General features: G+C 37.8%; 1 protein-coding gene across 1 annotated transcript; it reads right to left on the bottom strand.

Moving 5' to 3' along the window:
- Nucleotides 1-2,005: 2,005 nt before the first annotated feature.
- On the bottom strand, nt 2,006-20,461 carry YPEL1 (yippee like 1). The gene is made up of 4 exons (XM_082325088.1): nt 20,327-20,461; nt 9,002-9,045; nt 7,439-7,547; nt 2,006-6,475 (listed from the first exon to the last, which is right to left on the bottom strand). The coding sequence occupies exons 1-4, from the start codon at nt 20,441-20,443 to the stop codon at nt 6,386-6,388; spliced, it is 360 nt and encodes a 119-aa protein (XP_082181214.1). The 5' UTR covers nt 20,444-20,461; the 3' UTR covers nt 2,006-6,385.
- Nucleotides 20,462-21,100: the final 639 nt, after the last annotated feature.

The following is a 21,100-nucleotide window of genomic DNA, read 5'->3' as shown; positions in this document are numbered from 1 at the left end:
TTACTATGAACATCTTCAATATGAAAGATGCTTCTGTGTTATTTGAATCTTTATTACTTTGATTATATCCATGTCAAAAATTAGTTTTTTATTCAATGAATACCATACATCTCTCATAAAATGCCATTTTTATCCTTAAATTTTTTTTCAGATCTGGAAAGATCCTTTTTTCATGCCCTAAGACAGTAAAGCCAAGAAAAGGTTAAAAAGAAAAAAAGGAATCTGAGATGACAGCTTATAAGCGCATGAATAAAAGAAAGGGTAGCAGGCTATCTTCTTTTTCTCAAGATGGAAATATTATATTTGATCTCATATGCAGAGCATCCCCATCCCTTTGTGATATGAAATGATGGATTATTGAAGAGACCCTGAGTAAGCTTGCACTGAATGACCTCATTCTCAGCCTCCGGCAGTCCAAAGGGGTCACACTGGATGCAGTGTTGCCGAAGTTCAGTAATTTAACATTCAACTAAACCACATAAAAACCAAACTCCCCCCCAAATCCTACATGAGTCGTTGCTACCGATTTCCTACTTCACTCGGAGTGTTCAAATGCAAACAGCTGATGTTTTGTATCTGAATTCTATGTACCCTACTTGTTTTTCATGCTAAAAATAATCAAATGATCACAATGAAATAATTTAGCCTACCTTGGAGTTAGGAGAATTTCCAGGAAAATTTCATTAACGCTTTAGTATTACCTAGCACGCAGCTACATCTGGTACTAGCAAGCAAGTCTGATGTGAAGCACTTCCTTGAAAATTATTTATTTCACATGGTTTAATGTGATTAAGGATAATCCTACACCTGTTATTATATAGAAGAGCGAACTAAATCACTGCAATGGTACCTTGCTACAATTTTAAGAAATTTTAAAGGATATTTGTACTATCGGTAAACAAAGCTTTATTTGGGATTTGTTTAAACTGAGGTATTGGTTGAAGTCTTTCAAAATGAATAATATGAAGTCTTTCAAAAATGAAGGCTTTCATAATAAAGTCCCAGTTCACCTTTGCTCTGGTAATCACAACCATTAAGATCAATATCACCATCTTCAGATTAATCTTCAGGAGGAAACACTGCTTTGCTTGGCAAATTTACTAACCCATCGATGAGTGCCATAGACTGGATTTTCAAACTGAAAAGGACTGGGGCTTACCGTGGGTGCCAGGCTGAACACGAGCCAAGCGTCCCCTCGCTGTAAAGGAGCAAACCACATACTGGGGCTCCAGTAGGAAAGCAGCCAGCTTCTCACAGAAATCACCTCCCTCCTACTTAATCATCCCTTCTTATCCAAACTTGCTTTTTTGCACAGAGATTTTCCACCGTCATGCCTGCTGCTACGGACAGCTGGGGATGTACTGACGTGATCTTTAGGGAAAAGTTCATATCTGAATGCCGGTGGGAGCCCTTCGCGGTTACGCAGGCAGCACACTGTGCCTCCTGCAAACACAGAGGTGGAATAAATCTGAGTCAATATGAAGCCCACCGTGACCTGGGCTCTTGGACAGAGAAGACCAATGTTCATCACATCCTTGTTACTGACTCACAGTGGGGACTTCAACTCCACTGGCACGCGAGAAGACCCTTAATCTGGTTAGAGGAACTACACACGTTCCTCCCAGCGAAAGCAGAAGTAACAGATTGAGTGCCTGTGCTCAGAGTGCTCCTTTGGTCTACGGATGACCAAGATAACGCAACAGAAAGCATGCACACACTTCCTACAATTTCTCCGAAAGTTAGTTTTGGGGTGTGCACAGACTGACTCTCTTTTTGAAGGCACTTTGCAGAGGTTCCATGATTGGCTCAAAATGAGCAAAAGCTCTAAAAGTAGCAACACAACTTTCTATTTAATGGCAGTCTTAAAACCACATAAAAATCGGATTCAACCCACATTTAGAAGTTTTTAAGAGCAACTAAGAGCACTGGCTTTTCTCTCTGGCCTTATCAGATAATAAAGAATGAGAATTTAATTAGCAAGAAAAGACAGCACAAAACCAACAAGTAACTCAACAAAACAATTGAAAGCTTTTATTGTGATACCTCAAGTAGATACAATATAGTGAAACAACAAATGATGTACAGTATTGCTAGGACAAAACAGCAACACAGCCATGTCACCTGTAAAAGAAAGCATCGTAAAGAGTAAGAAACAATGAGGCACAACTCAACTGCCATTTACGACTCATGCTTTAGGCCTTAAACCACTTGTAACAGTCCTTTTACAAGAAACCTCTGAAGCGTCTGTTCCTTTTGCAGTAAGCCAACTGCCGGTTGGTTTAACATGAGTCTCAATGAAGTACAATAAAGTGTCCAAAAAGTTTAACAATAATTTGACAGCTCCTTCCGCTCATCGCCATTATCAAAGAATGGAGGTGTTCGAAATTTGGCCTATGAGTCCGTAGGTCACTACTGTTGCAATCTGACTGCCGAGATGAGCGTGCAGAAAAGCTCTACAAGCATTACTCAGAGGGAAGCAGAAGTCCACCAAAAATGGTACACAGCGTTCATGAACTCTTGCACTAACTTGATACACCAGTAAGAAATACAGATGACCGTTTGGTTATGGGCACAGTGATGACTATTTGTCAGAACCTCTGAGGCCAGATTTTAATTCAAAGACACTTCATAAACTGTATTCCCCCTCCTCTCCCACGGATTGCGAAAGACTCCAAGTATGCAAGGCATACCACTGGCCATTATACCAGGCCTTGCTAGTGGGAAATTAAGATGGAATTGTAACAAACTTCATTAACACAGTTTGTCATTGTATAGCTTACAATGAACAAGGGAAATTCATATTCTGGCCCTTTTTACCGGCAGATAAAACTGAGATTGCTAGACTGCTAAAAGCATACGGCAAGAGTGGTTAGGTTGATGTGTCAGCAGTCCCTCACCAAATTCTGCAGCTTATTTCACAGCAAGTTTGCAACTTAACAGAATTTTCACAGATGACAGCATTGCCTTTTATTAATCAAAAAGGTACTCAGAGTGACCAGACAAAGAGTAACTCCAGTGTTTGGAGGCAGACTCCGTCCTGGAACACCACTGTTACAGCCATTATTTTGGACCTAGACAGAGAATGTGTGGTCAGATTACTAACGTCACATCAAATTATGATTAATTACTTTAGGACAGGCGTGGCTTTAGAGGTTCAGAGAAAAAAAAATTTTTCAATACATGTAGATTTTTGCTAGCAAATTCCTATGCATCCCAATGAACAGTTCTTCTAAGCCAGCTCATAGTCAGTTCATTTGGTCCAAGAAAGAGCCAGCAAGAAACAAAGGTTCACAAAAGCTTTTTGTTACAGTTTATAAAAAACAAAATACAAAATAAATGTTAAGACCAACAATAAAAATAACCAGTACAAGTAACAAAAGTGCTCAAGTTGGAGGGGAAGTAAACTTGCCCAGAGCAAACACATACAAACTTTAAATATAATCTTTAATATATTACAAAAATTGGTTAGAGGGAAAATGCTTTAGTAAAATTTTTTTTTCAAGTAAGTTTATTTTTCTTTCAAATGACTGCTAGAGGGTTCAGTGACCAGACTGACCTCTTCACATCAGCCAGCAGCCATTGCTATCTGGATTCTACTTTCACCAAAACCAATAACAAGAACTCCTACATCTTTACAAGGGGAGAAAATAATAATTGACACTGCCAAGCAACACAGGAAGAAAATTCACATATTCCCTCAATAGAATGAGCCTCAAGAATTGTTACATGGCAGCATGAATGAGCAATTCTGTACTAGTTCTACTCTTTACTCCTTCTAAGCATCCACTCTTAAAAGACCAAAAAGAATATTGCTTTGTTTGGTTCTCTTAAAAGCCATAAACATCACATATATATCATTAACTCTTTATGCCAGTAGTCTGAAGCTCTATGTGCTAAGCACTTGATGAAGTCCCAACCTTTGGCATCAAAGTTAATTAAGGTTTTGGTGAAAATGTCCAGTTTGAAATACAAATAATGCACTGAAAAAAGAGGTTGAATTTCTAAGTAAGAATCAGACTGTTTTACAGACAGCATTAACTTACTAACAAGAGATAGCCAAACCCCCAATTTTAGAGAGAAAAATCTTTAATACTTTACGTATTTTCTTTAATTTCAACTCTCTACTGAAAAGCAGCCGTTACGTTTGTCTTCAGTCCAGTGTACTGCTTCAACAAGTCTGTAGCCAGGAAATAAGAAAAGCCCAAAGATACACAAACTTCACATCAGCATGTCCACAAGTATCAACATTGCAACGGGACTTTGAAGCCAACACAAACTTTTTGCTGACAGACGTTTTAGTGCCTTCTTTGTTGGCATTACAATGGAGGAAAACAAAATCCCAATAATTCCAGGTCAAAAAGATCAAGAGACAGGCAACACCAAAGCCCATCTTGCACCAATGACATTGTTAAAAAGGAGACTTTGAAGCCTGATGATGTGAATGTGAAGTAGTCACGTGTAAGCCACAAAATCCAGACTGAACGGAACTCTACCACCTCAGGTCTCTGGACTGAAACCCAACAGCTCTAACTACTTCTCTAATTTTTACATTTTTAATTCATAGGTATAGATCACTACAACATCTTGAACGCAGTTTCACCAGCCTGCATCACAGAGAATGTGTACACATGGGCAAAATCTCTTCTCTCTTCCTCTCCACAAAGACACCGGAAAGCTGGTTGTAAAGATTTGTATTGCCCCTACCCATTGGCATAATTTTTCACGCATGACGAAATTTCTAAAGTGCAGCAGAGTTCAGAAAGCCTATCAGAGATTCCCAAAAACGTAACAGCAGCAACAGCACCTATGACTAATTTTGCAGGTGCCGTATTAGAATTGTTATTGAGAGAAAATGATTTTGTATTGCAAGGCTTCCATATTGTTCAGTTATAGTACTTATGTAGTGTTAAAGGGTTTTTTCCAAACATTTTGTCCTCAAGCATTAAAAGGATTAAAATACAAAAAGTCTTCAGAGACTGTTTAATTTGAAAATAAAGTTAGCAAATTTATGTAGAGCATTTCTTTCATAGTTGCTCAGAATTTGCATGCACAGATACCAACAGCTAATATTGTCCATACACTTTCCAGAAGTTTCTCTCATTAACTCGTTCCATTTAAGAAACAGTGTGAGAACAAAAGAGAAGGTGAGTTTCATATAAATTTTTATTATAAAAGGTACTTGGGGATGATTTAGCCAGCAAACCAAGAAACCCTTTCCCCACCCCCAAGTTTTAAAAACTATCTTGTTATTTTATTTTATGAAAAACTGAGTCAAACTTCCCTTCCCTCTTATTACCCCTCCTTTCCCTACAGGTACTATATTAATTTTCATGTCATAGGCTCTGGCCATTTCTCACAAAAATAAATATTTTTGTTCAAATGTAGCAGAAGCAGAATACTTCAACAGGTTTCCTTGATATCAACCTCTTTGTCCAGTGCATTAGGACTATACAGTTACATGGAACCAGCCATAAAACTTTACTGATGCACAAGTCCCTGTTACTGGCAAAGGTACAGTACCAAAAGTTCTTTTTTTAATACACCGACTAATTTTTTTTTTCCAAAATAGAAGATGCATATATTTTTCTGCCTTTTTAATCTTGCAAGCTATAGTTTTATAAATTTCTTTTATCCAGCAAACTCCTTAGGCAATATGTTGGTCTTAAATGAACATATTCTATAGCATTATAGATTTAAAATCCTTCTAAGATATTTCATTAAGATACCAAACCTCTAGGATAACCTTTCCTAACAACTTGAGACCTGCTAACTTCAGTCAGTGCAATTGAAATATTTTTTAAAAGTGAGCACTGTACCTTTAACCAATTCACCTACAAGATGTACACAGGTTGTGGTACACTCGAATTTAAAAAAGAAATTAATAACTACAATACTGCATCCTCTTCACTGCCAAACACATCAGAAATTGCTACATATAAAAAAGCACCCCATCCCATACATTCTTTCGGACTGCTCAGATACAGAACTTCTACAGGACTGGAGTGTAGGTGTTTAGGCAAGAAGCATGCACAGCAGAAGGTAGCATTAAAGGCATAGGTCAGAGATAGATGCTAACCAGTAAAATCCGTTTTCAATTAGTGAACTGTTTCTCTAGTTTGAGAGAGTTTAGAAAAAGGTCATCCAAAATGTTCCAAAACAACTGTTCACACGATAATACACGTACAAAAAGAGGGAACTTACACAAGGAGAAAAGGCAAACATGGCCTGAAATAGCCACTTACACTACACTACTCATTTGTGAGGTTTCAGAGTTCAGTGATATTCTCAGGGCCACTCTAGCCAAGCTCTTCCTTTACTTTGCGTTAGTCTTTGTAAAGCATGTTCCACAGAATATTGTCCAAACAGAAGGAAAAAAGGTTATGATTCACTCCCAGCCATTGTCTTTTATCATGTGGGCAAGTTCAATGATAAATTTTCCTTCTTTGTATTTCTGACTGCTCTCAAAAGCATGTTCCTGTAAAGAAGAAAAATCAAGACACTGAATTAAGCTGGGGGAAATTAAGTATTTTAAACATCAAACTTGCATTAAAAATACAAACGAGGAGACGTTCCAGTTAGCATTCCGTATTGGTTACACCAAATAGAGGGCGGGAGGAAGGAAAGAGAGGATGAAGAGGGTTGAGAAGGAAATAGGAGCAAACTTCTCATAAGCGGAATCGGCAGATCCACTGCACAACAGATCTTGCTTTAGAACTTTCCCCGTTCTCTCACTGCTTAGGGAATTTTAACACTTTTTTTAAGTGAAGGTTAGGAAATGGCATGTTATGTCTGTTCAGTTCCCTTATTCCCAGAAGCAATGAAAAGAGGGAATGGGGAACCTTTTCAAAAGCTCTCCCCTATACTCATCGTCAGAGGGAATGCATTAGGACAACTTCCTTCTACGAGATCTGAAGCTGTACTGAATCAATGAAAATCCGACATGCAACACCCAGAATCTAACATTTTCAAAACATGAAACTTGCAACACAGCTGCAACTGTTACAGGTGACTGTACAAGTGCAACGACAAAATCACGTTCACGTTCGTTGTAAGCAGTGTAAACATGCTCAGTACCATTTATCGTAATTCATATTTTTGCTATATGAACCAACTTTTGCAACCCAAGAAATTAAAGACAATTTCTTCCATCCAGTTTAGTGTACGTGGTTGGTAATCTTGCAAAAAGATATTACAGAGGTATTAGATAGCTGTAATAGTACCTACATATCATGCTTTTTTTGCAGCTCAGAGCAAAGTTACTATCTACTACAACGTTCCAGCAGGTGTAAGGAAGCAAAACTACATTACAATCTGATATATACAAAAGCACTAGAGCTAACTCACTTAAGCTATCAGGATAGGTGCTACTCAAGGGCCTACTCGAACATCTGTGCTTCAACATATAAACATTTATTGAAGACTTAAGTATATTGCTTACGTATTTCCATCCAAGAGTGGTTTTACAGTTTTCACAATAGATATCTGCTACAGCATGTAAACCTGTCAGAAGAACTCGCTCCTCTGCTGGACCACAGCCCACGTTTACCCTGGGAAAAAAAAAAAGGGAGCAATTGCTCTACATTAACTGCACAAGAGTGTTTCTTTTCTTACCTGTTACCCACCTTTTCTCCAGAGGACAAAAAATAGTTTAAAAAAAAAAAAAGTGCCTAACTTCTCCCATGCTGTAAAAGTAACCTCCTCTGTTACGCTGAGCTGGAGGACAGGAAGCAGAAAGGGGGTTGCTTTTGTTTTTTCAAGTGGCTAGTCTAAACAGCAAACTGTTGGTGATGCCCACTTACTCCCATCAACTAAGGCTAAATAGTTCAACTTTCAGAGAACAGAACACTAAGCAGTAACTGGACACCGCTACAGGTTCGGGCTTCTCTTCAAAACCAGTTTGAGACCTCTGTAATGGAAGTGTGTAGCAGTAAATCACCACAACAGCTGAATTTAGAACCGACTCCAAAATAGGAGCAAAGAAAAAGCCTCATAAATATTTCTTTGCTACAGATCAGCAGACTAAGCCATGATGAACAAATAGCAATATAAAAACAAAACATCCCATGAAGTACTGCATCGAGCTAGCTTTTTCATGAGTAAGAGTCTGTGCAGAAAACGTCAGGTAAGACTAAACGAAGTTTTTAGACAGTGCTATACAAGAGCAAAATTTTGCCATTTTTGTTGCTGTATTATCAGGTTCTTACTACTACAATTATACTAGAAGTCCCAAGTCACCACTGAATGACTCCACATATAAAAAGAACTTTGAGGATCTGCAATCAAATCCTTTGCAGTTATAGTTCCATTATCCTGGTCTAAAATAGACTAAGGCACTTAACTGCTTCTCTTTTTTCCAAAATGCTGCAACACAATAAACTGCTGAAAAATAAAGACAAAAATGCAATCCTGCATATTAGAAACTTAAAATACATCCATTAGCAAATTCAAAGAGCTTTGTATCATGAGTAGGACGTGCCTAAAATGGCAAATATTAGGCTTGATAAGATCAGAGAGACCTTTTGCCTCTAGTACATTTGCAATATTCAAGGTCATTTAAGATGTACCTAGTTTACTGCAACATTAGCCTGTAAATGTATCTAACTATCACACTGGAAAATTCTTCTTTAGACTACAGCAGAGTTGTCTAAACCAAATCTACAGTCATGCAATACATTTTGATTTCTGGAATATCTCAGAATGGCAACTCTTACTCGAGACAGTTACCACTACATAGACAAAAGGAATTTCACATTAACACCCTCCCCTAAACTTTCAGCTATTAGCAGAACTACTTAAACTATAAGATAAACTAATATGTGTGTAGGGATACTCACAAATCAGCTCAGTAGCTCTGCAATAACTGTTGCTGGTGAGTAAACCCAATGTTAAAAAGAACAGGGCAAAGTGCAGCTACACTAATTCCTACTGTTTTTCACCTATGAAGCATACAAAAAAAATTACACTGTGTAGGTAGCGTGCATAACCATAATAACATACTTACACAGAATTAAAGAGGTAGGCTCGTCCCTGGCTTCCCTGGAAGGACTGCATAAAAAAAAACAAATGCACTTGTTAAAACCCACAAAAAAACCACCAAACAAAAAAATAGTTCCAGAAGGGTGTGTTAGTAAGAATATAAACATAGGACAGATATAAACTCTTTCAAATGAATTACTTTAAGTTAAAAGTTTATACCAATCCTTTATAGGAAAGCCTGGTCAGCAAAGTTTTCACCCACATTAGGTTTTTTGCAACAGTTTTAAGTTGTTAAGTATTATTGCTCAAAATAAGACGGCTGTAATGCAAACAAAACATACTTTTTTCCTACCCCTCTGCAAGATATCAATTCTCATTTTCCTAGACATCCATCATGCTAATTGAAATCTGCTTTTAAGTCAAAGGGAATTATTTCCATCGCCTCGTCCTCTCCTGCTGCACCCAAAAGATGATTTATTTCTATTTCATGTAAGACCAGCAAAATTCTGGACCAATCATAAACCCAGCATACTGTATGCAGGAAACGCATCTGATCAGTTTATAAACTCAGCTTTATCTTAATAAAATAACTGTTAAAATCAAATGCCTAAGCACAGCCAAATGCTTTCAAATCTCTCACATACCTGACAGATTATGGACCAAGATGACTGTTAGACTTTCTTGGCTGGATCTAAATTAATGTTTTAGTTCAGAGCAGTAGCACAGTTTTGCAGTAAAACCCCTAATCAGCCACACTTACTGGGGGTTGGTTTGGCTTGCAGAGCAGTTTCAGTGCCTTTGAACTACATCTTTGTTCCTCCTGTACCAAACTACACCAGAAGCTCTTCTACTATGCGCTCTACAAACGCTAATGAAGATACAAAGGCCTGAACCTATGATCAGACAGCCTTGAGCTACAAGCATCCTGGCAAAACCTGTGAGCAGACTAGATCCAGCCATAGGTAAAGCATTCCAAATGTATGTAAGACACATCACAGCTTTCATCTGTTGATTTGTTCCTTCTGTATTGAATTACTTGATAATTTAGACATAGCCATTATTTCCCATTCAAACAGCATCACACTGAAATAGGCTTTTTTTTTCTCTCCTCCATACTGAAGTCCATTTTTAAAAATCCTGAAACTGTCTTAATTTCTTTTTTTCCAGAATTTCCCTTTCCTAACCTACTTTCAAAGAAAATCAACAATTTTAGCCATGCTGACGAGAAAGTACCATTGTTTTCAAGAATCCTTGCAGTTCTAGTATTGAAGATCAAAGAGCAACCTTTCTGAAACCTACATTAGATCAACATGGAAGGTTTTTGGAAGGAAAATCTCACCTTGAATATTTTTGAACGGTTTTAGTAACATTAGGCATGGAACCATAGGCAGAAGGACCTTTCTGCAATGGATTCTTCTTCTGATATGTATTTAGGTATGTAATTAGAAGTCACTTGACACCAAAAAAAGGTATTTTGCCAGTCTAATGATTAGCAACACACCAGTAACTGTTGTATCTTAACTGCTTACTCAGAACAGTTTGCAAAAAGAAGATGTTAAAGGGAAACGTATATAAATGAACACTTTTTGATCAACATTAACCAGATTATATACTGCAACAGAGAATGTTAAAAGAAATCCATGACTCTGGACTACTGTAAGTAGCAATGGTAGCAGTGTAGTTACATACAGCCCTTAGCTACTCATAAAATCCCACCTTAAGATAAGAAGTTCTACTTAACAGTTTATAGCATTAATATTTTAGTATTATTTCAGCAACCATTTAAAAGAATTATTAAATGGAGATTTTGGGGCAGAGAACATGTTTCTTCATCTATAGCAATGACAAAAGAAGAGGTACTCTCTCCATTATCGAGAGCGGCAGGTCTTACTTTTCACAAGGTGAGGAAAAAAAGATAGGCTATGCAGTACAGTGAAAGCTAAAACTTCAGGTAGGACTGACCCTGAAAGGAGAGACTCAGTTGAGTACAGAGTCTGAACAGCTCTGCCAGAAAGTAATCCTTACACCTACCGTTACAACAAACAAAAAATCCCATCACTAGTTCAGTTCTCCTGAGATACTTAAAAACACATCACGGAACTGGCAGAATGGTACAAAACCTGCAATCTGTAGTTTCTATAGAATAAGCAGAGCTCTCTAAATTAGAGCCAGAGCCTCACAATCAAACAAAGCAGAAAATGCATACTGCAGATGAAGACAAAAACCATTCATGTACATACTCTCAAAACCTGCCCATTAACAAACTGCCATTAACAAATGAGTAACTAGCCTGAGTCAATTACACACGAATTTAGAGACAACTACAGTTGTGCAACCCCAAAATTTAAGAAAAAGCAAAGGAAACACTTTAAAGGTCCTCTTATTCATTAAGACGTAAACTTAAACTAGAACTTCCTTGTTCCATGTACCCAAAAGAGAGAAGAACTTTCAAAGTCATGATCACCATTATTTTTGGTTAAGCTACTGCAAAAATTCTTAAATTAAAGAAGTGGCAACCATTTCTCCTTGCTTTAAAAAGTCTGTTGTGAATTAGAATTCACAAATCTTTTTTTCAAACTACACCAAGAAATCTCTCCTGTTAAACTAATCATGTGCTGGTTTCTCTATTTACATGTAATTACACATGCCAATCGCATACAAACTAATGCGGGGGGGGGGGTGTGTCTGGCCCTACACAATCACTTTTTAAACCACTTATATGCCATACTTGAAGTTCCCCAGCTAGCTGGGAAAGAAGATGACTCCAGAACAAATCAACAGTCAGGAGACCTTTTGAACTACTTTATGCAATTATTTCTGCCAAGTTTATGTTTAGTCTTGACTTAATATCACCTAATAAAAGCTCTCCTTTGACCCTGCATTTCTCAAAATTAAGCAGAAGGCAGTAACAGGATGCCAGGAATGGCATAAAAAGAAGCCCTTTCCCTCTCGTTTCACAATAAGCTGGAAAAAAAAAAAAAAATCTAGCCAAATGAAACACAAACCACAGGTTGGAAAGTACTGCTTTAGTTGTTCTTTTTTCCTGATGTATTCTTAAAAGTGACTTTTCTTTTCTTGCACCCTTTGCTTTGTTGCCCTAACTATGCTGGAACCTCCTAGGGTTTTTTCCCCTCAGAAATGGCCACCTTCATTACCTTCGAATTTTCGGGATTATCAGGGTACAGTGGAGAGTGAAGCAACACAAAACAGAACCTTTTCCTGGGACAGTGGTTTTAGAAAGAAAATTGTTCACAAATATCCCACCGTGAAAAGCTCCTCCATTCCCACCTTCTCTAGCTTCTTGTTAGCAGCGTTTGGCTGATTCACCTTTCTCACCTACATACGTGTGTAGAGGCTAAATATTATATTTACATGCCACAGAACAATTGTTTCTTTGACCAGCCAGGAAGAGCGAGTTCCACCCACGATAACTTGACAGCAACCTGTGGCAGCTTGTGTGACTGTGTTCTGGAATACAGAACTTGGGTCTAGGCAGCTCAGGTGTTCCTTCAAAACCAGCGTCAAACCACAACATCAATGTCTCGTTGTGCCTTTAATGGTCTGCAGTCCATCCATGTGGAACTCCTATACGCTGAAGTAAAAGCACTGTAGAGATATCAATTTTTAAATTCCTGTGCCTTTTAATTTTTCTTATGAATTTCTCAACTTGTCAGAGCTTGGCAGTCATAGTTTCTTATTCACACAAATAGCTGAGGAGATTTCTTTTCCTAAAAACTGTATTCAAACAACACAAAGAGGTATACATCTGTCACATATGCATTCTCTTGACCACAGAATATTGGTTTACATAGAGGGTCCACCTACTAACAGGTTTAAGAAAGATTTATTATTAGAGGTCTACTTCCTCATGCATCCTATTACTAGAAATGAAAAGAGGACAACTCATTTCTGGACTTCAACTGCTTGCTAAGCTTTTAAGTTGGCTATAAACAGAGTATTTTGCATAACCAGAAAAAAATTAATATTGAACAAACATTTGTTTTTACCAGCACTAAGTTTCTCACACTCTGCACTGTATGATTCAGTTATACTGATATGAATTTTAAGAGACCGACAGGTTAAACACCTTGTGTGTCAGCTCCTCAAAGGAAATGAAAGACAGGAGAATATTTTAAATGGCAGCATCAAGGACTCACAGGCATTAACTGTTCAAACCAGTCTCCAGACAAACTGCTCTTCTGAAAAATAAACATCACCCATGCAAATGCACACTTTTACTTTGCAAGATGTGTTCAGCCCTTCCAAGACTGCTAATGCTATACATAAATCATAACTAAACTGGAACATTCTATTAAAACTGAGTCTTAAATATGTGTCTAACCCAGTAGAGAGGAATTAGCAGATAGTGGCAAGTGTGACCAACTGTCATCAATAATGACTCACGTCAGCCAGGATTTTTACTTAGAAGCTGAGCAATTTGCCAGTTCAACTAATATTTGCAGTTAAAACAAACTTAAGCCTGCTTTTTCATGGTCCTCAGTTAATAATATTGCATTGATTTGTGAGTTAACTTTTTCCCTAGAAAGTCCACATCTTTGACGAGCTGTCTGTTCCTACAGGAAGATCCAAAAGATCCATAACTTCTTGTTTCAGCACAGTTGAAAGTATCTAGAATGTCTGACAGCGTAAGCAAAACTGTTTAACTGTGCTTGGGAACTATACCAAAATCGACTGCAACAACAGTTTGGTATTATGATCTTTCAAGTCATCTGACAGACCTCTGTCATCAATACATTTTGTAGTAAAGAAACTTTATAAATGTTTCACTTACATGCTAGTACATCCCTGCAGAATGAGACATGATCTATGCTTCTAAGTTAAACCCGTCATTACCTCTAACGCCGGGATTAGCTGTTTTACCCAGGAGAAAAGGAAGTATCAGTTAAGCAGAACATGTATTTATGGCCCTAAGACATACCTAAGGGCACGGGTGGGGGAAGCTCATGTAATTAATTATTCCCCACAGATGGGATTAGATCATGTGGCTAGAGATCATGCTCCACAGGAAACATCCAGAGAAACTGCCATTTTAGCACGTATTAAAGGTATGGCAGGCATTATTATACGCAAGTCAGAATAGCATTAACAGGATCTTCCTTAAGCACAGCTTGCGAGCTACTCATAACACGGCAAACTAATATTAAAGAATATTTCTATGGAAGAAGTCCATGGGGTTTTGTTTGTTTGTTTCATTTTCTTGAGATTCCCTTTCATTTGCTAGAGTTCCCTTTACAAGCTAAGATAGATCAACCTGAATTAGTATTCTGAACAAGTATGCAATTCAAAGAAATATTACTGAGTAGTTCAGAAGACAGTATTCTTAGGGGCAGTATTCTTAAGGTAAGCCAGAAACACATACAAGTGCTCTGATGTCTGAAATTATCTTCTCAGTAAGATGCATCGGGATAGGATGTAAGGATATCCTGTCACTTCAAGATATGCAAAACAAATTCAGAATATTGAATTCAACATAAGCTACAGACAAAAAAATTATCAGGGGAAAAAAAAAAAGATTTGTTTCGTTTGATATTTCTCTCAGATCCAACTCCTCGATACTGCAGACAACTGGAGATAATGCTGCTCCGCTGCTTACTAGGCAAGTTCTAGATGACTCCATAAGTATTAAAAAAATTTTTTGAAAGTACATTTTCACTCAATTATTTATTGATTTTAATGAAAGAAGTTATAAAGTTCAATATGTAGAGAATAACCTTAAAAAATTCCACCCCAAAAACTGCATGCCTGCAGATTTGGCAAATGATATTTCCCGAAGTGAAGACTTTGTCAGGCACGACAAGTTATCCTGAGTTATACAGCATCTTGAATGTATTTCAGAAATAATTATGTCAAAACACATGTCGAGTAGAACACTTCCCTTGCACACTTTCCAGCTCCTTTAAGCCTTGAAATCTATTCTTGGATGTTTTCCAAAGATTGCTTCTCTTCCAAAAACTAGATTCTTCCCCCAAGAGAAAAAAAACAGAACCCAAAAAACCAGAAGCCTCTTAGAGAAAATAATTATCACGAGAATATTTATGAAATTAGGCCCATTCTCAACTTTTTCAGCAGGGAACAAAAATGGCCTTCAAGCATACAACAGGCCCAACTATCTTTCCAAGTACTCCTTATATCATAAGCAAAGGGGAATTACCAAATTGAATCAAGCTAAGAACAGCACCTTTACTTCAAGACAATAAACCCTTAAAAAAATTCCTCTTGAACTCATCAGTTAAACAGCGGAGGACAAAAACACAGATTCCTAAGCAAGGCTAAAAATGTTTTGGCATCTATTTAAGGTGAAGGTTTTTCCTTCTCATCAATAATATAACAGCAGACATACTGACTGCCTTGGAGAACTAAATTTAACCACCAAGATTGTTCTTTTACTCATAAGGTGCAAGGATTTCCCAGTGAAGTCAATGAGAGTTACGTATATATACCTTTATGCAGAACTTGTTCTTGAAAATATTGACACATCTAGTCTTGTCTGTGACTTCATATGACTTTTTCCCCCTCTGGTCAGATATGCTTTGCAATGAATGAGACAGAAGAAAGTGACAGTATTTATACAGACATCTATACAAAGTAATCCAGATTTCCTTCCATCCCCCACATTAAGGCACATTGTGAGACAATTCAACAGTCTTTCAAGTAGGTCAACCTTGACTAATAAAGCATCATCCTTTGCAATATATCCACTAGGTTCCAAAATTTCTATTAGGTATTTGTATTCTTTGCAATTTGTTGGACCTTCACTGAATCTCTACATGATTACTGGAATTTAGTGGGTACAAGCCATTCTCAAGTGCTTTGGACCTTATGCTCTTCAAGCAACACTGGCCTCCTATAAAATTAACTACTGCTAATAATCACTGCACATCAGAAAAGCTCTTTCAGTTAAGCCTTTCACAAAACTTATTTTAGAATTGCTTTCAGAGCAGCATATATATAACATTTTGTGCAGGCCACACAAGAGGCAACCTCCCTTGGACTTCAAAGAGTCTTTTAGAAGTTTTCCCTCAAAACTTAATTATGCCAATTTGTTAAATTGTTGGGATTTTTTAAATTATTATTAACATATACTGTTTAGATGCTTTTTACGTACGATTTTAAATCCAGCAAGTGCCTCCTATGGCATCAGTTTTTTGCCTTGCTCTTTATTAAGGCCCGTGGTTCTTGCTGATAGAAGTTACTTCTCTTCTGTGCCTGTAGTCATAGTAGGATATGATTCTAAAAATATCCATTTGCTTCTTTAAAGAAATAAAAAAACTGCAGGTTCTTCCCCTGTCCTCTGAACACCCCCCAATGCAGCGAAGACTGGTATACTCTTTCTAATAGGTTTTTTTTTTTAAATGTTTAACGTTCACTTTGAAGTCTTCACCAAACAGAAAATCCAGCACTTACAGACTTGTTAACAATGCAAATTAGTAGTGTCTAAGATGTGCCTAACACCGCTTCAAAATTACACTTATTTGAATTAAAAGTCATCTACAGTTTGTTAGTTCTCATATCATGTATCCTTCAAATCAGTGTTTTCCCCAAGATGACTGGAGTTATAAATTATTATGGTAACTGCTCATACATGCATGCGTGTGTTCAGCTGCACAGACAAATGTTTGTCAACATCTCCACTGCTGATGACCTCCTAGTTTTGGACTCCTATTCTCAACCAGCCTTCTTCCCATTCCTCCCCTTTCCCCAGGCTCCTCCCTAGATGCAGAAAACACAAGGTTATAGAGTGAAAATATCTAGAAATGTATGCTCTAATCACTATCAATCACAGATTGATTTCAACACTAGGCATCCCATTCAACCCATTGAGTCATTTCATAATGGCAGAGAAAACTAAAACTACAGATGAAGAATTCGCTTGTGCAGGTAGCACATTTTCATACTGTCTTATTACTCTGCCCATTGCCAAGACTCTTGGTTGCCATTTTATCACTGGCAAGGGCACAAGAAAAGAAGAGCTTCATGACTAAGTCTAAGGAAAGAAAGAGATCCTGCTGCTCAAACAGAACAGAAATACAATGAAAAGGTGATTCCTGTGTGCTGCCATCCCTGTCAAACAAGTGGCATCAAGTTCTCAAAAGCAGAACTGCAAATCTGTATTGAAGTCTGGCATCCTGAGGACCAGAATCAAAGGGATGACTGACAGAAACATGCAGCACTCTGCTCTTCCATGACAGACCAACATTTAAGAGAAACAGCTCTCATTTCATAGCATAGCTTATCTTTTCATCTTGAAACTGGAAGCCTTATAGTGTCAGGTATAACACCTGCTTGTATCTCAAGGCACATTAGAAAGGTAGTTGTAGCGGCCTTAAATTAAGCGAGCACCATGTATTTTGGCTCTTTTTCCCTGACCACGCAGGAGGAAGCAAGTCACCACGCACCCAGGAAAACCGGGGCAGGGCAGGGGGGACACCTACATGAAGCAGTTACACCTAGGCGTCACATACTGTTTGCCTTTATCTGCTGGAGAGCATTTGTGGCACTAGGGTTCTGGAGTGAGACTGGAGAGTAAGCATGTAGAAAAAAGTAAGAATCTGTAACCAAAAATTGTATTTACTAAGTGTTATGCAGAGCTTTAGCTTTTAACTAGGCCCTCAAAGTAAGGCAGCGGGGGGAATCAGGTTGAGCAGTCCAGTTCTCTGCTCTATCAATAAATCCAAAACTGTTCTTAGTTAACTTTAGGTTGTATAGAATCAACTTGCTACACTTCAGGTTATTTTAAGTATTTTTGCTGCAGCTGGGTAGTTATAGTAACTAGGATTCTAGATATTATTAGTACAAATAAATCTCTCATTAACCTAAGTTCATTGCACATAACATGCATCAATGAAAGCACTTTAAGAGAACTTCAGAAAAGAGAGTAATATTAAAAAAACCAGTTCTTAAGTACACTCATCTGTTAGTGCTTTTACAGTTCTAAGTTATATCTACACATGTTGTCTAGGATATTTCTTCAGTTTTTGTTTTCCAGGTTAACCTGTGTTTTCATTTAAAACAAATCATTTCCTCCCACCGCTCCCACTGGCACTCCGCAGGACGGCACTACTTATTTGTAATGATCCAAGTGTATCTAACTATTGCTTTGCAGTTGTTTCCATCAGAAGAACTTCTCCGATGCTGGAATACATACAAGTTAAAGGAAGGCGGGGTTTTTAAAGCTATGTTCCAAATACAAGTACAATAGATAAGAATTTTTTTTATTTTACAAACATACAAAAAGATACACCTCACATTTAAATGTATTTCTCATTATCACACATATTTAGAAAACAAAATATGGTCAAGAAATCTTAAGTTGATAGAATATGGATCAGTTGTCAAACAGGCATATGGTCAACCTGCAAGTACAGAAAGTTTTGGTAAGATGCCTTCACTGAAAATTATGGAAGCCAGAAGTAAAGCAGAATCCATATTAACACCCTTCCCAACACCATTAGAAACAACTTAAAGGATTTGTATTTACTTGATAGATTTTTTTAAGAGTTCTTCATGTTCTTTGACTTGAAAATGGGATTTTTTTTAATGTTTGAAATTATTTATGAAGCCGTAATATGAACACATGATTTGCTTAAGAACATACTCAAAATATTCTGCTGACCAAAACTCCCAAGGCCTTGGAGAACAACTGGCTCATGTGGTTACTGTGGCAGTTTAGTTGACATGCAAAAAATTAAGTCCACTAAAAGAAGAGCTTCCTATTAAGTATGTGTGCTTGGACTGCATTTTCTCGATGAATTTATACATTTCAAGAGACACAGCCAGCGAAGTTTCATTCTTCCTGTAGGCTTCCACAAGCTGAAGTTCAGGAAAGATATAACTCTTCCTACTAGTTTCTGGCCCAGAACATGTAGTGAATAATGAAGCTGTGATTGCTTGTAATTTAGAATCCAGTGTTGCCAAAAAGACCCCTTATACTCAAATTCTGAAATCAACATGGAAACAAACGAAATTCAAATGGATTCACATTACTATTTGGATATTTCTTTTGGTTTTGCTGACCTCAAAATAAAATAAGATCAATCACTATGAAGAAAGTGAGGAACTTTTTTCAGCTTAATACCAGTAAAACAAGTCCTCCCTCTTAATTTCGTATATGTAGCTAGCTCACTGTTTCATGTTGAGTGTGTCACATTTGCAGTTCCATAATACATGTACTAAGTTGAGGGAAAGAATTGTCTAGGGGAAGAGACTAAAGGCAGATCAGAAGTAAGCAAGCAGCAAGTAATACTGCCAAGAACTGTCACCAATTTTACTATTTGAGTCAAAAAGTTGTCTTGAGACCTAAACAAAGATCAAAAAGATTAGTAACACAAGAAAAACTGTATGGGGAAAACCCACTATTTCCTGATAACCCTCTAAGGCATAAGCAAGCAGGTGTCCTTTCTCCTCATCCAAAGAAAACCTCGGTTCAGAGGTAGCAGCATTCTCAACTCTCCCCATCTCTTCAGCAGTCATGAGCAGCATCACCTTAGTGCTGCTGAACACACAAACAGGCAGAAGCAACAGAAAAAGTTAGTTATAAAGGGTTTGCCACTAGAAATTGTTTGACAAAATAGCTATATAGAAAGCAATTTGTATTAAGAGGTTTGAAAAGCAACTGAAGTGTTTTCTCCAAGACACCATTAAGAGCAAATCCATCAAGAGCTTCTTTGAAGCAAAAAATGAACCAGTCTGTCAAGTATTTATCCCAAACTTCAAGTTTTCCTACATATTTCATACATCACAAAACTTGGTTTCTTCCAGCAACAGGTAAGAAGGGCTGGCCTAGCCTGTTTCAAGGATCCACACATCGTCTAGGCTTAAGTTTAGACAGTCAAACTATTTTGAACATCTCTGGTTAATCATATTCCTTCAGAACTGGTATACAGCAGAAGTGAATGTGTTTACAGATTCCATAATAGCAGTGGAACATTTTGGCAACAGGCAGTTTTGTGGCCTTCAGTCAAACAGTCAAAAATAATCTTTATCTGGAGTAACCATAACCAGAATAATTTCTCTACCCAAGGACCCCCGTTTTGTTCTGACAGTTTTCCTTAACAGACTTTTCAGATACAACAGCTCACAAACAGTACCTGCCTGACAGTAGACAGAAGTTATTAATATGGGGCATATATTAGATCAGCCTTTATGTCACATTCAAGAGTTTCCAGAATATATCCAGTCCTCGGTACACGTGTATGACCCACGAGTGAACCCAGGCAAGATACTCTGAAGTATGCATCGATTTGCATCCCTTATCTACTGGGAGCAGTGATACAGTGATAACCATTTTGGTTAAGAAATAATTCATGAGGTTTCTAAACAAACCACTTGCCTTGGAGATCAATTCATCATGGTTGGCTAGATGGGCTCTGCAGTGGATACAGCTGTAGGTTCGATGACAGTTCGGCAGGTAAGCCTGGAACGTTTTTGATTTTGTCATTTTTACCATCTCTGCCGGTGGCTCCTCACTCAGCTCAGGGCTGGCACTTGAAGAATTACAACTTTGCTGAACTCGCTGACAAAAGAAACACTGGAATATGCAAGCAAAAGCCGTTGTTGTTCTGGAGTGTGTGTGGCACTTTCCACACAAATGACAGAAGAGAAACAGTCACAACCTGTAGGTGAAAAGAACAGAGCAATTAGCAGCTTACAAGGCCAGAATAAACTTGTTATTCAACAGTTCTAGAGACAAAGTGTTATTTAGAGCAAATGCCTGGCTACACTACAGGCCCCTTTTTTCTATGAAACTGCTCAATTCAAGTTGCATTCAATACAGCAACAAGCAGTTCTGTTCCACTAGTGGAGTCTACTCCATCACGTTTCTAATGAAGGAGGAGATTCAAACAGTTCTCCATGAAACATCATACCAGGTATACTCTTTAAGACATACACGCAGAAAATTACAGCACAAGGGCAGGGGACTAGAGAAAGGTAACAGTCTTTGAAGTTCCAGTGGTCAGTTCCAACATACAAGTACTTTCCAAGATGCCTTGTCACTTGCTGTGTCCAACAACAAACATACAATAGATATTTGCACATTGGCTTTCAGCAAAAGTCTCACTGTATTGCATCCGGCTTTAAGTCAAATACCAAGTAAGATGCTGCC

This window comes from Platalea leucorodia (assembly GCF_965183815.1).
Source record: "Platalea leucorodia genome assembly, chromosome: 12".
NCBI classification, from domain to species: Eukaryota; Metazoa; Chordata; class Aves; order Pelecaniformes; family Threskiornithidae; genus Platalea; species Platalea leucorodia.
The sequence above is the reverse complement of the archived record's forward strand: the minus strand, read 5'-3'. Positions and strand labels throughout refer to the sequence as shown.

What these genes read in the sequence shown, in the direction of transcription:
- YPEL1 (XM_082325088.1), bottom strand. Translation starts at nt 20,443, where the DNA reads ATGGTAAAAATGACAAAATCAAAAACGTTCCAGGCTTACCTGCCGAAC. An exon ending in ATGATGAATTGATCTCCAAG is followed by an intron (nt 9,046 to 20,326) that starts GCAAGTGGTTTG and finishes TTTTTTATGCAG; the next exon opens with TCCTTCCAGGGAAGCCAGGG. An exon ending in GCCTACCTCTTTAATTCTGT is followed by an intron (nt 7,548 to 9,001) that starts GTAAGTATGTTA and finishes TTTTTTTCCCAG; the next exon opens with GGTAAACGTGGGCTGTGGTC.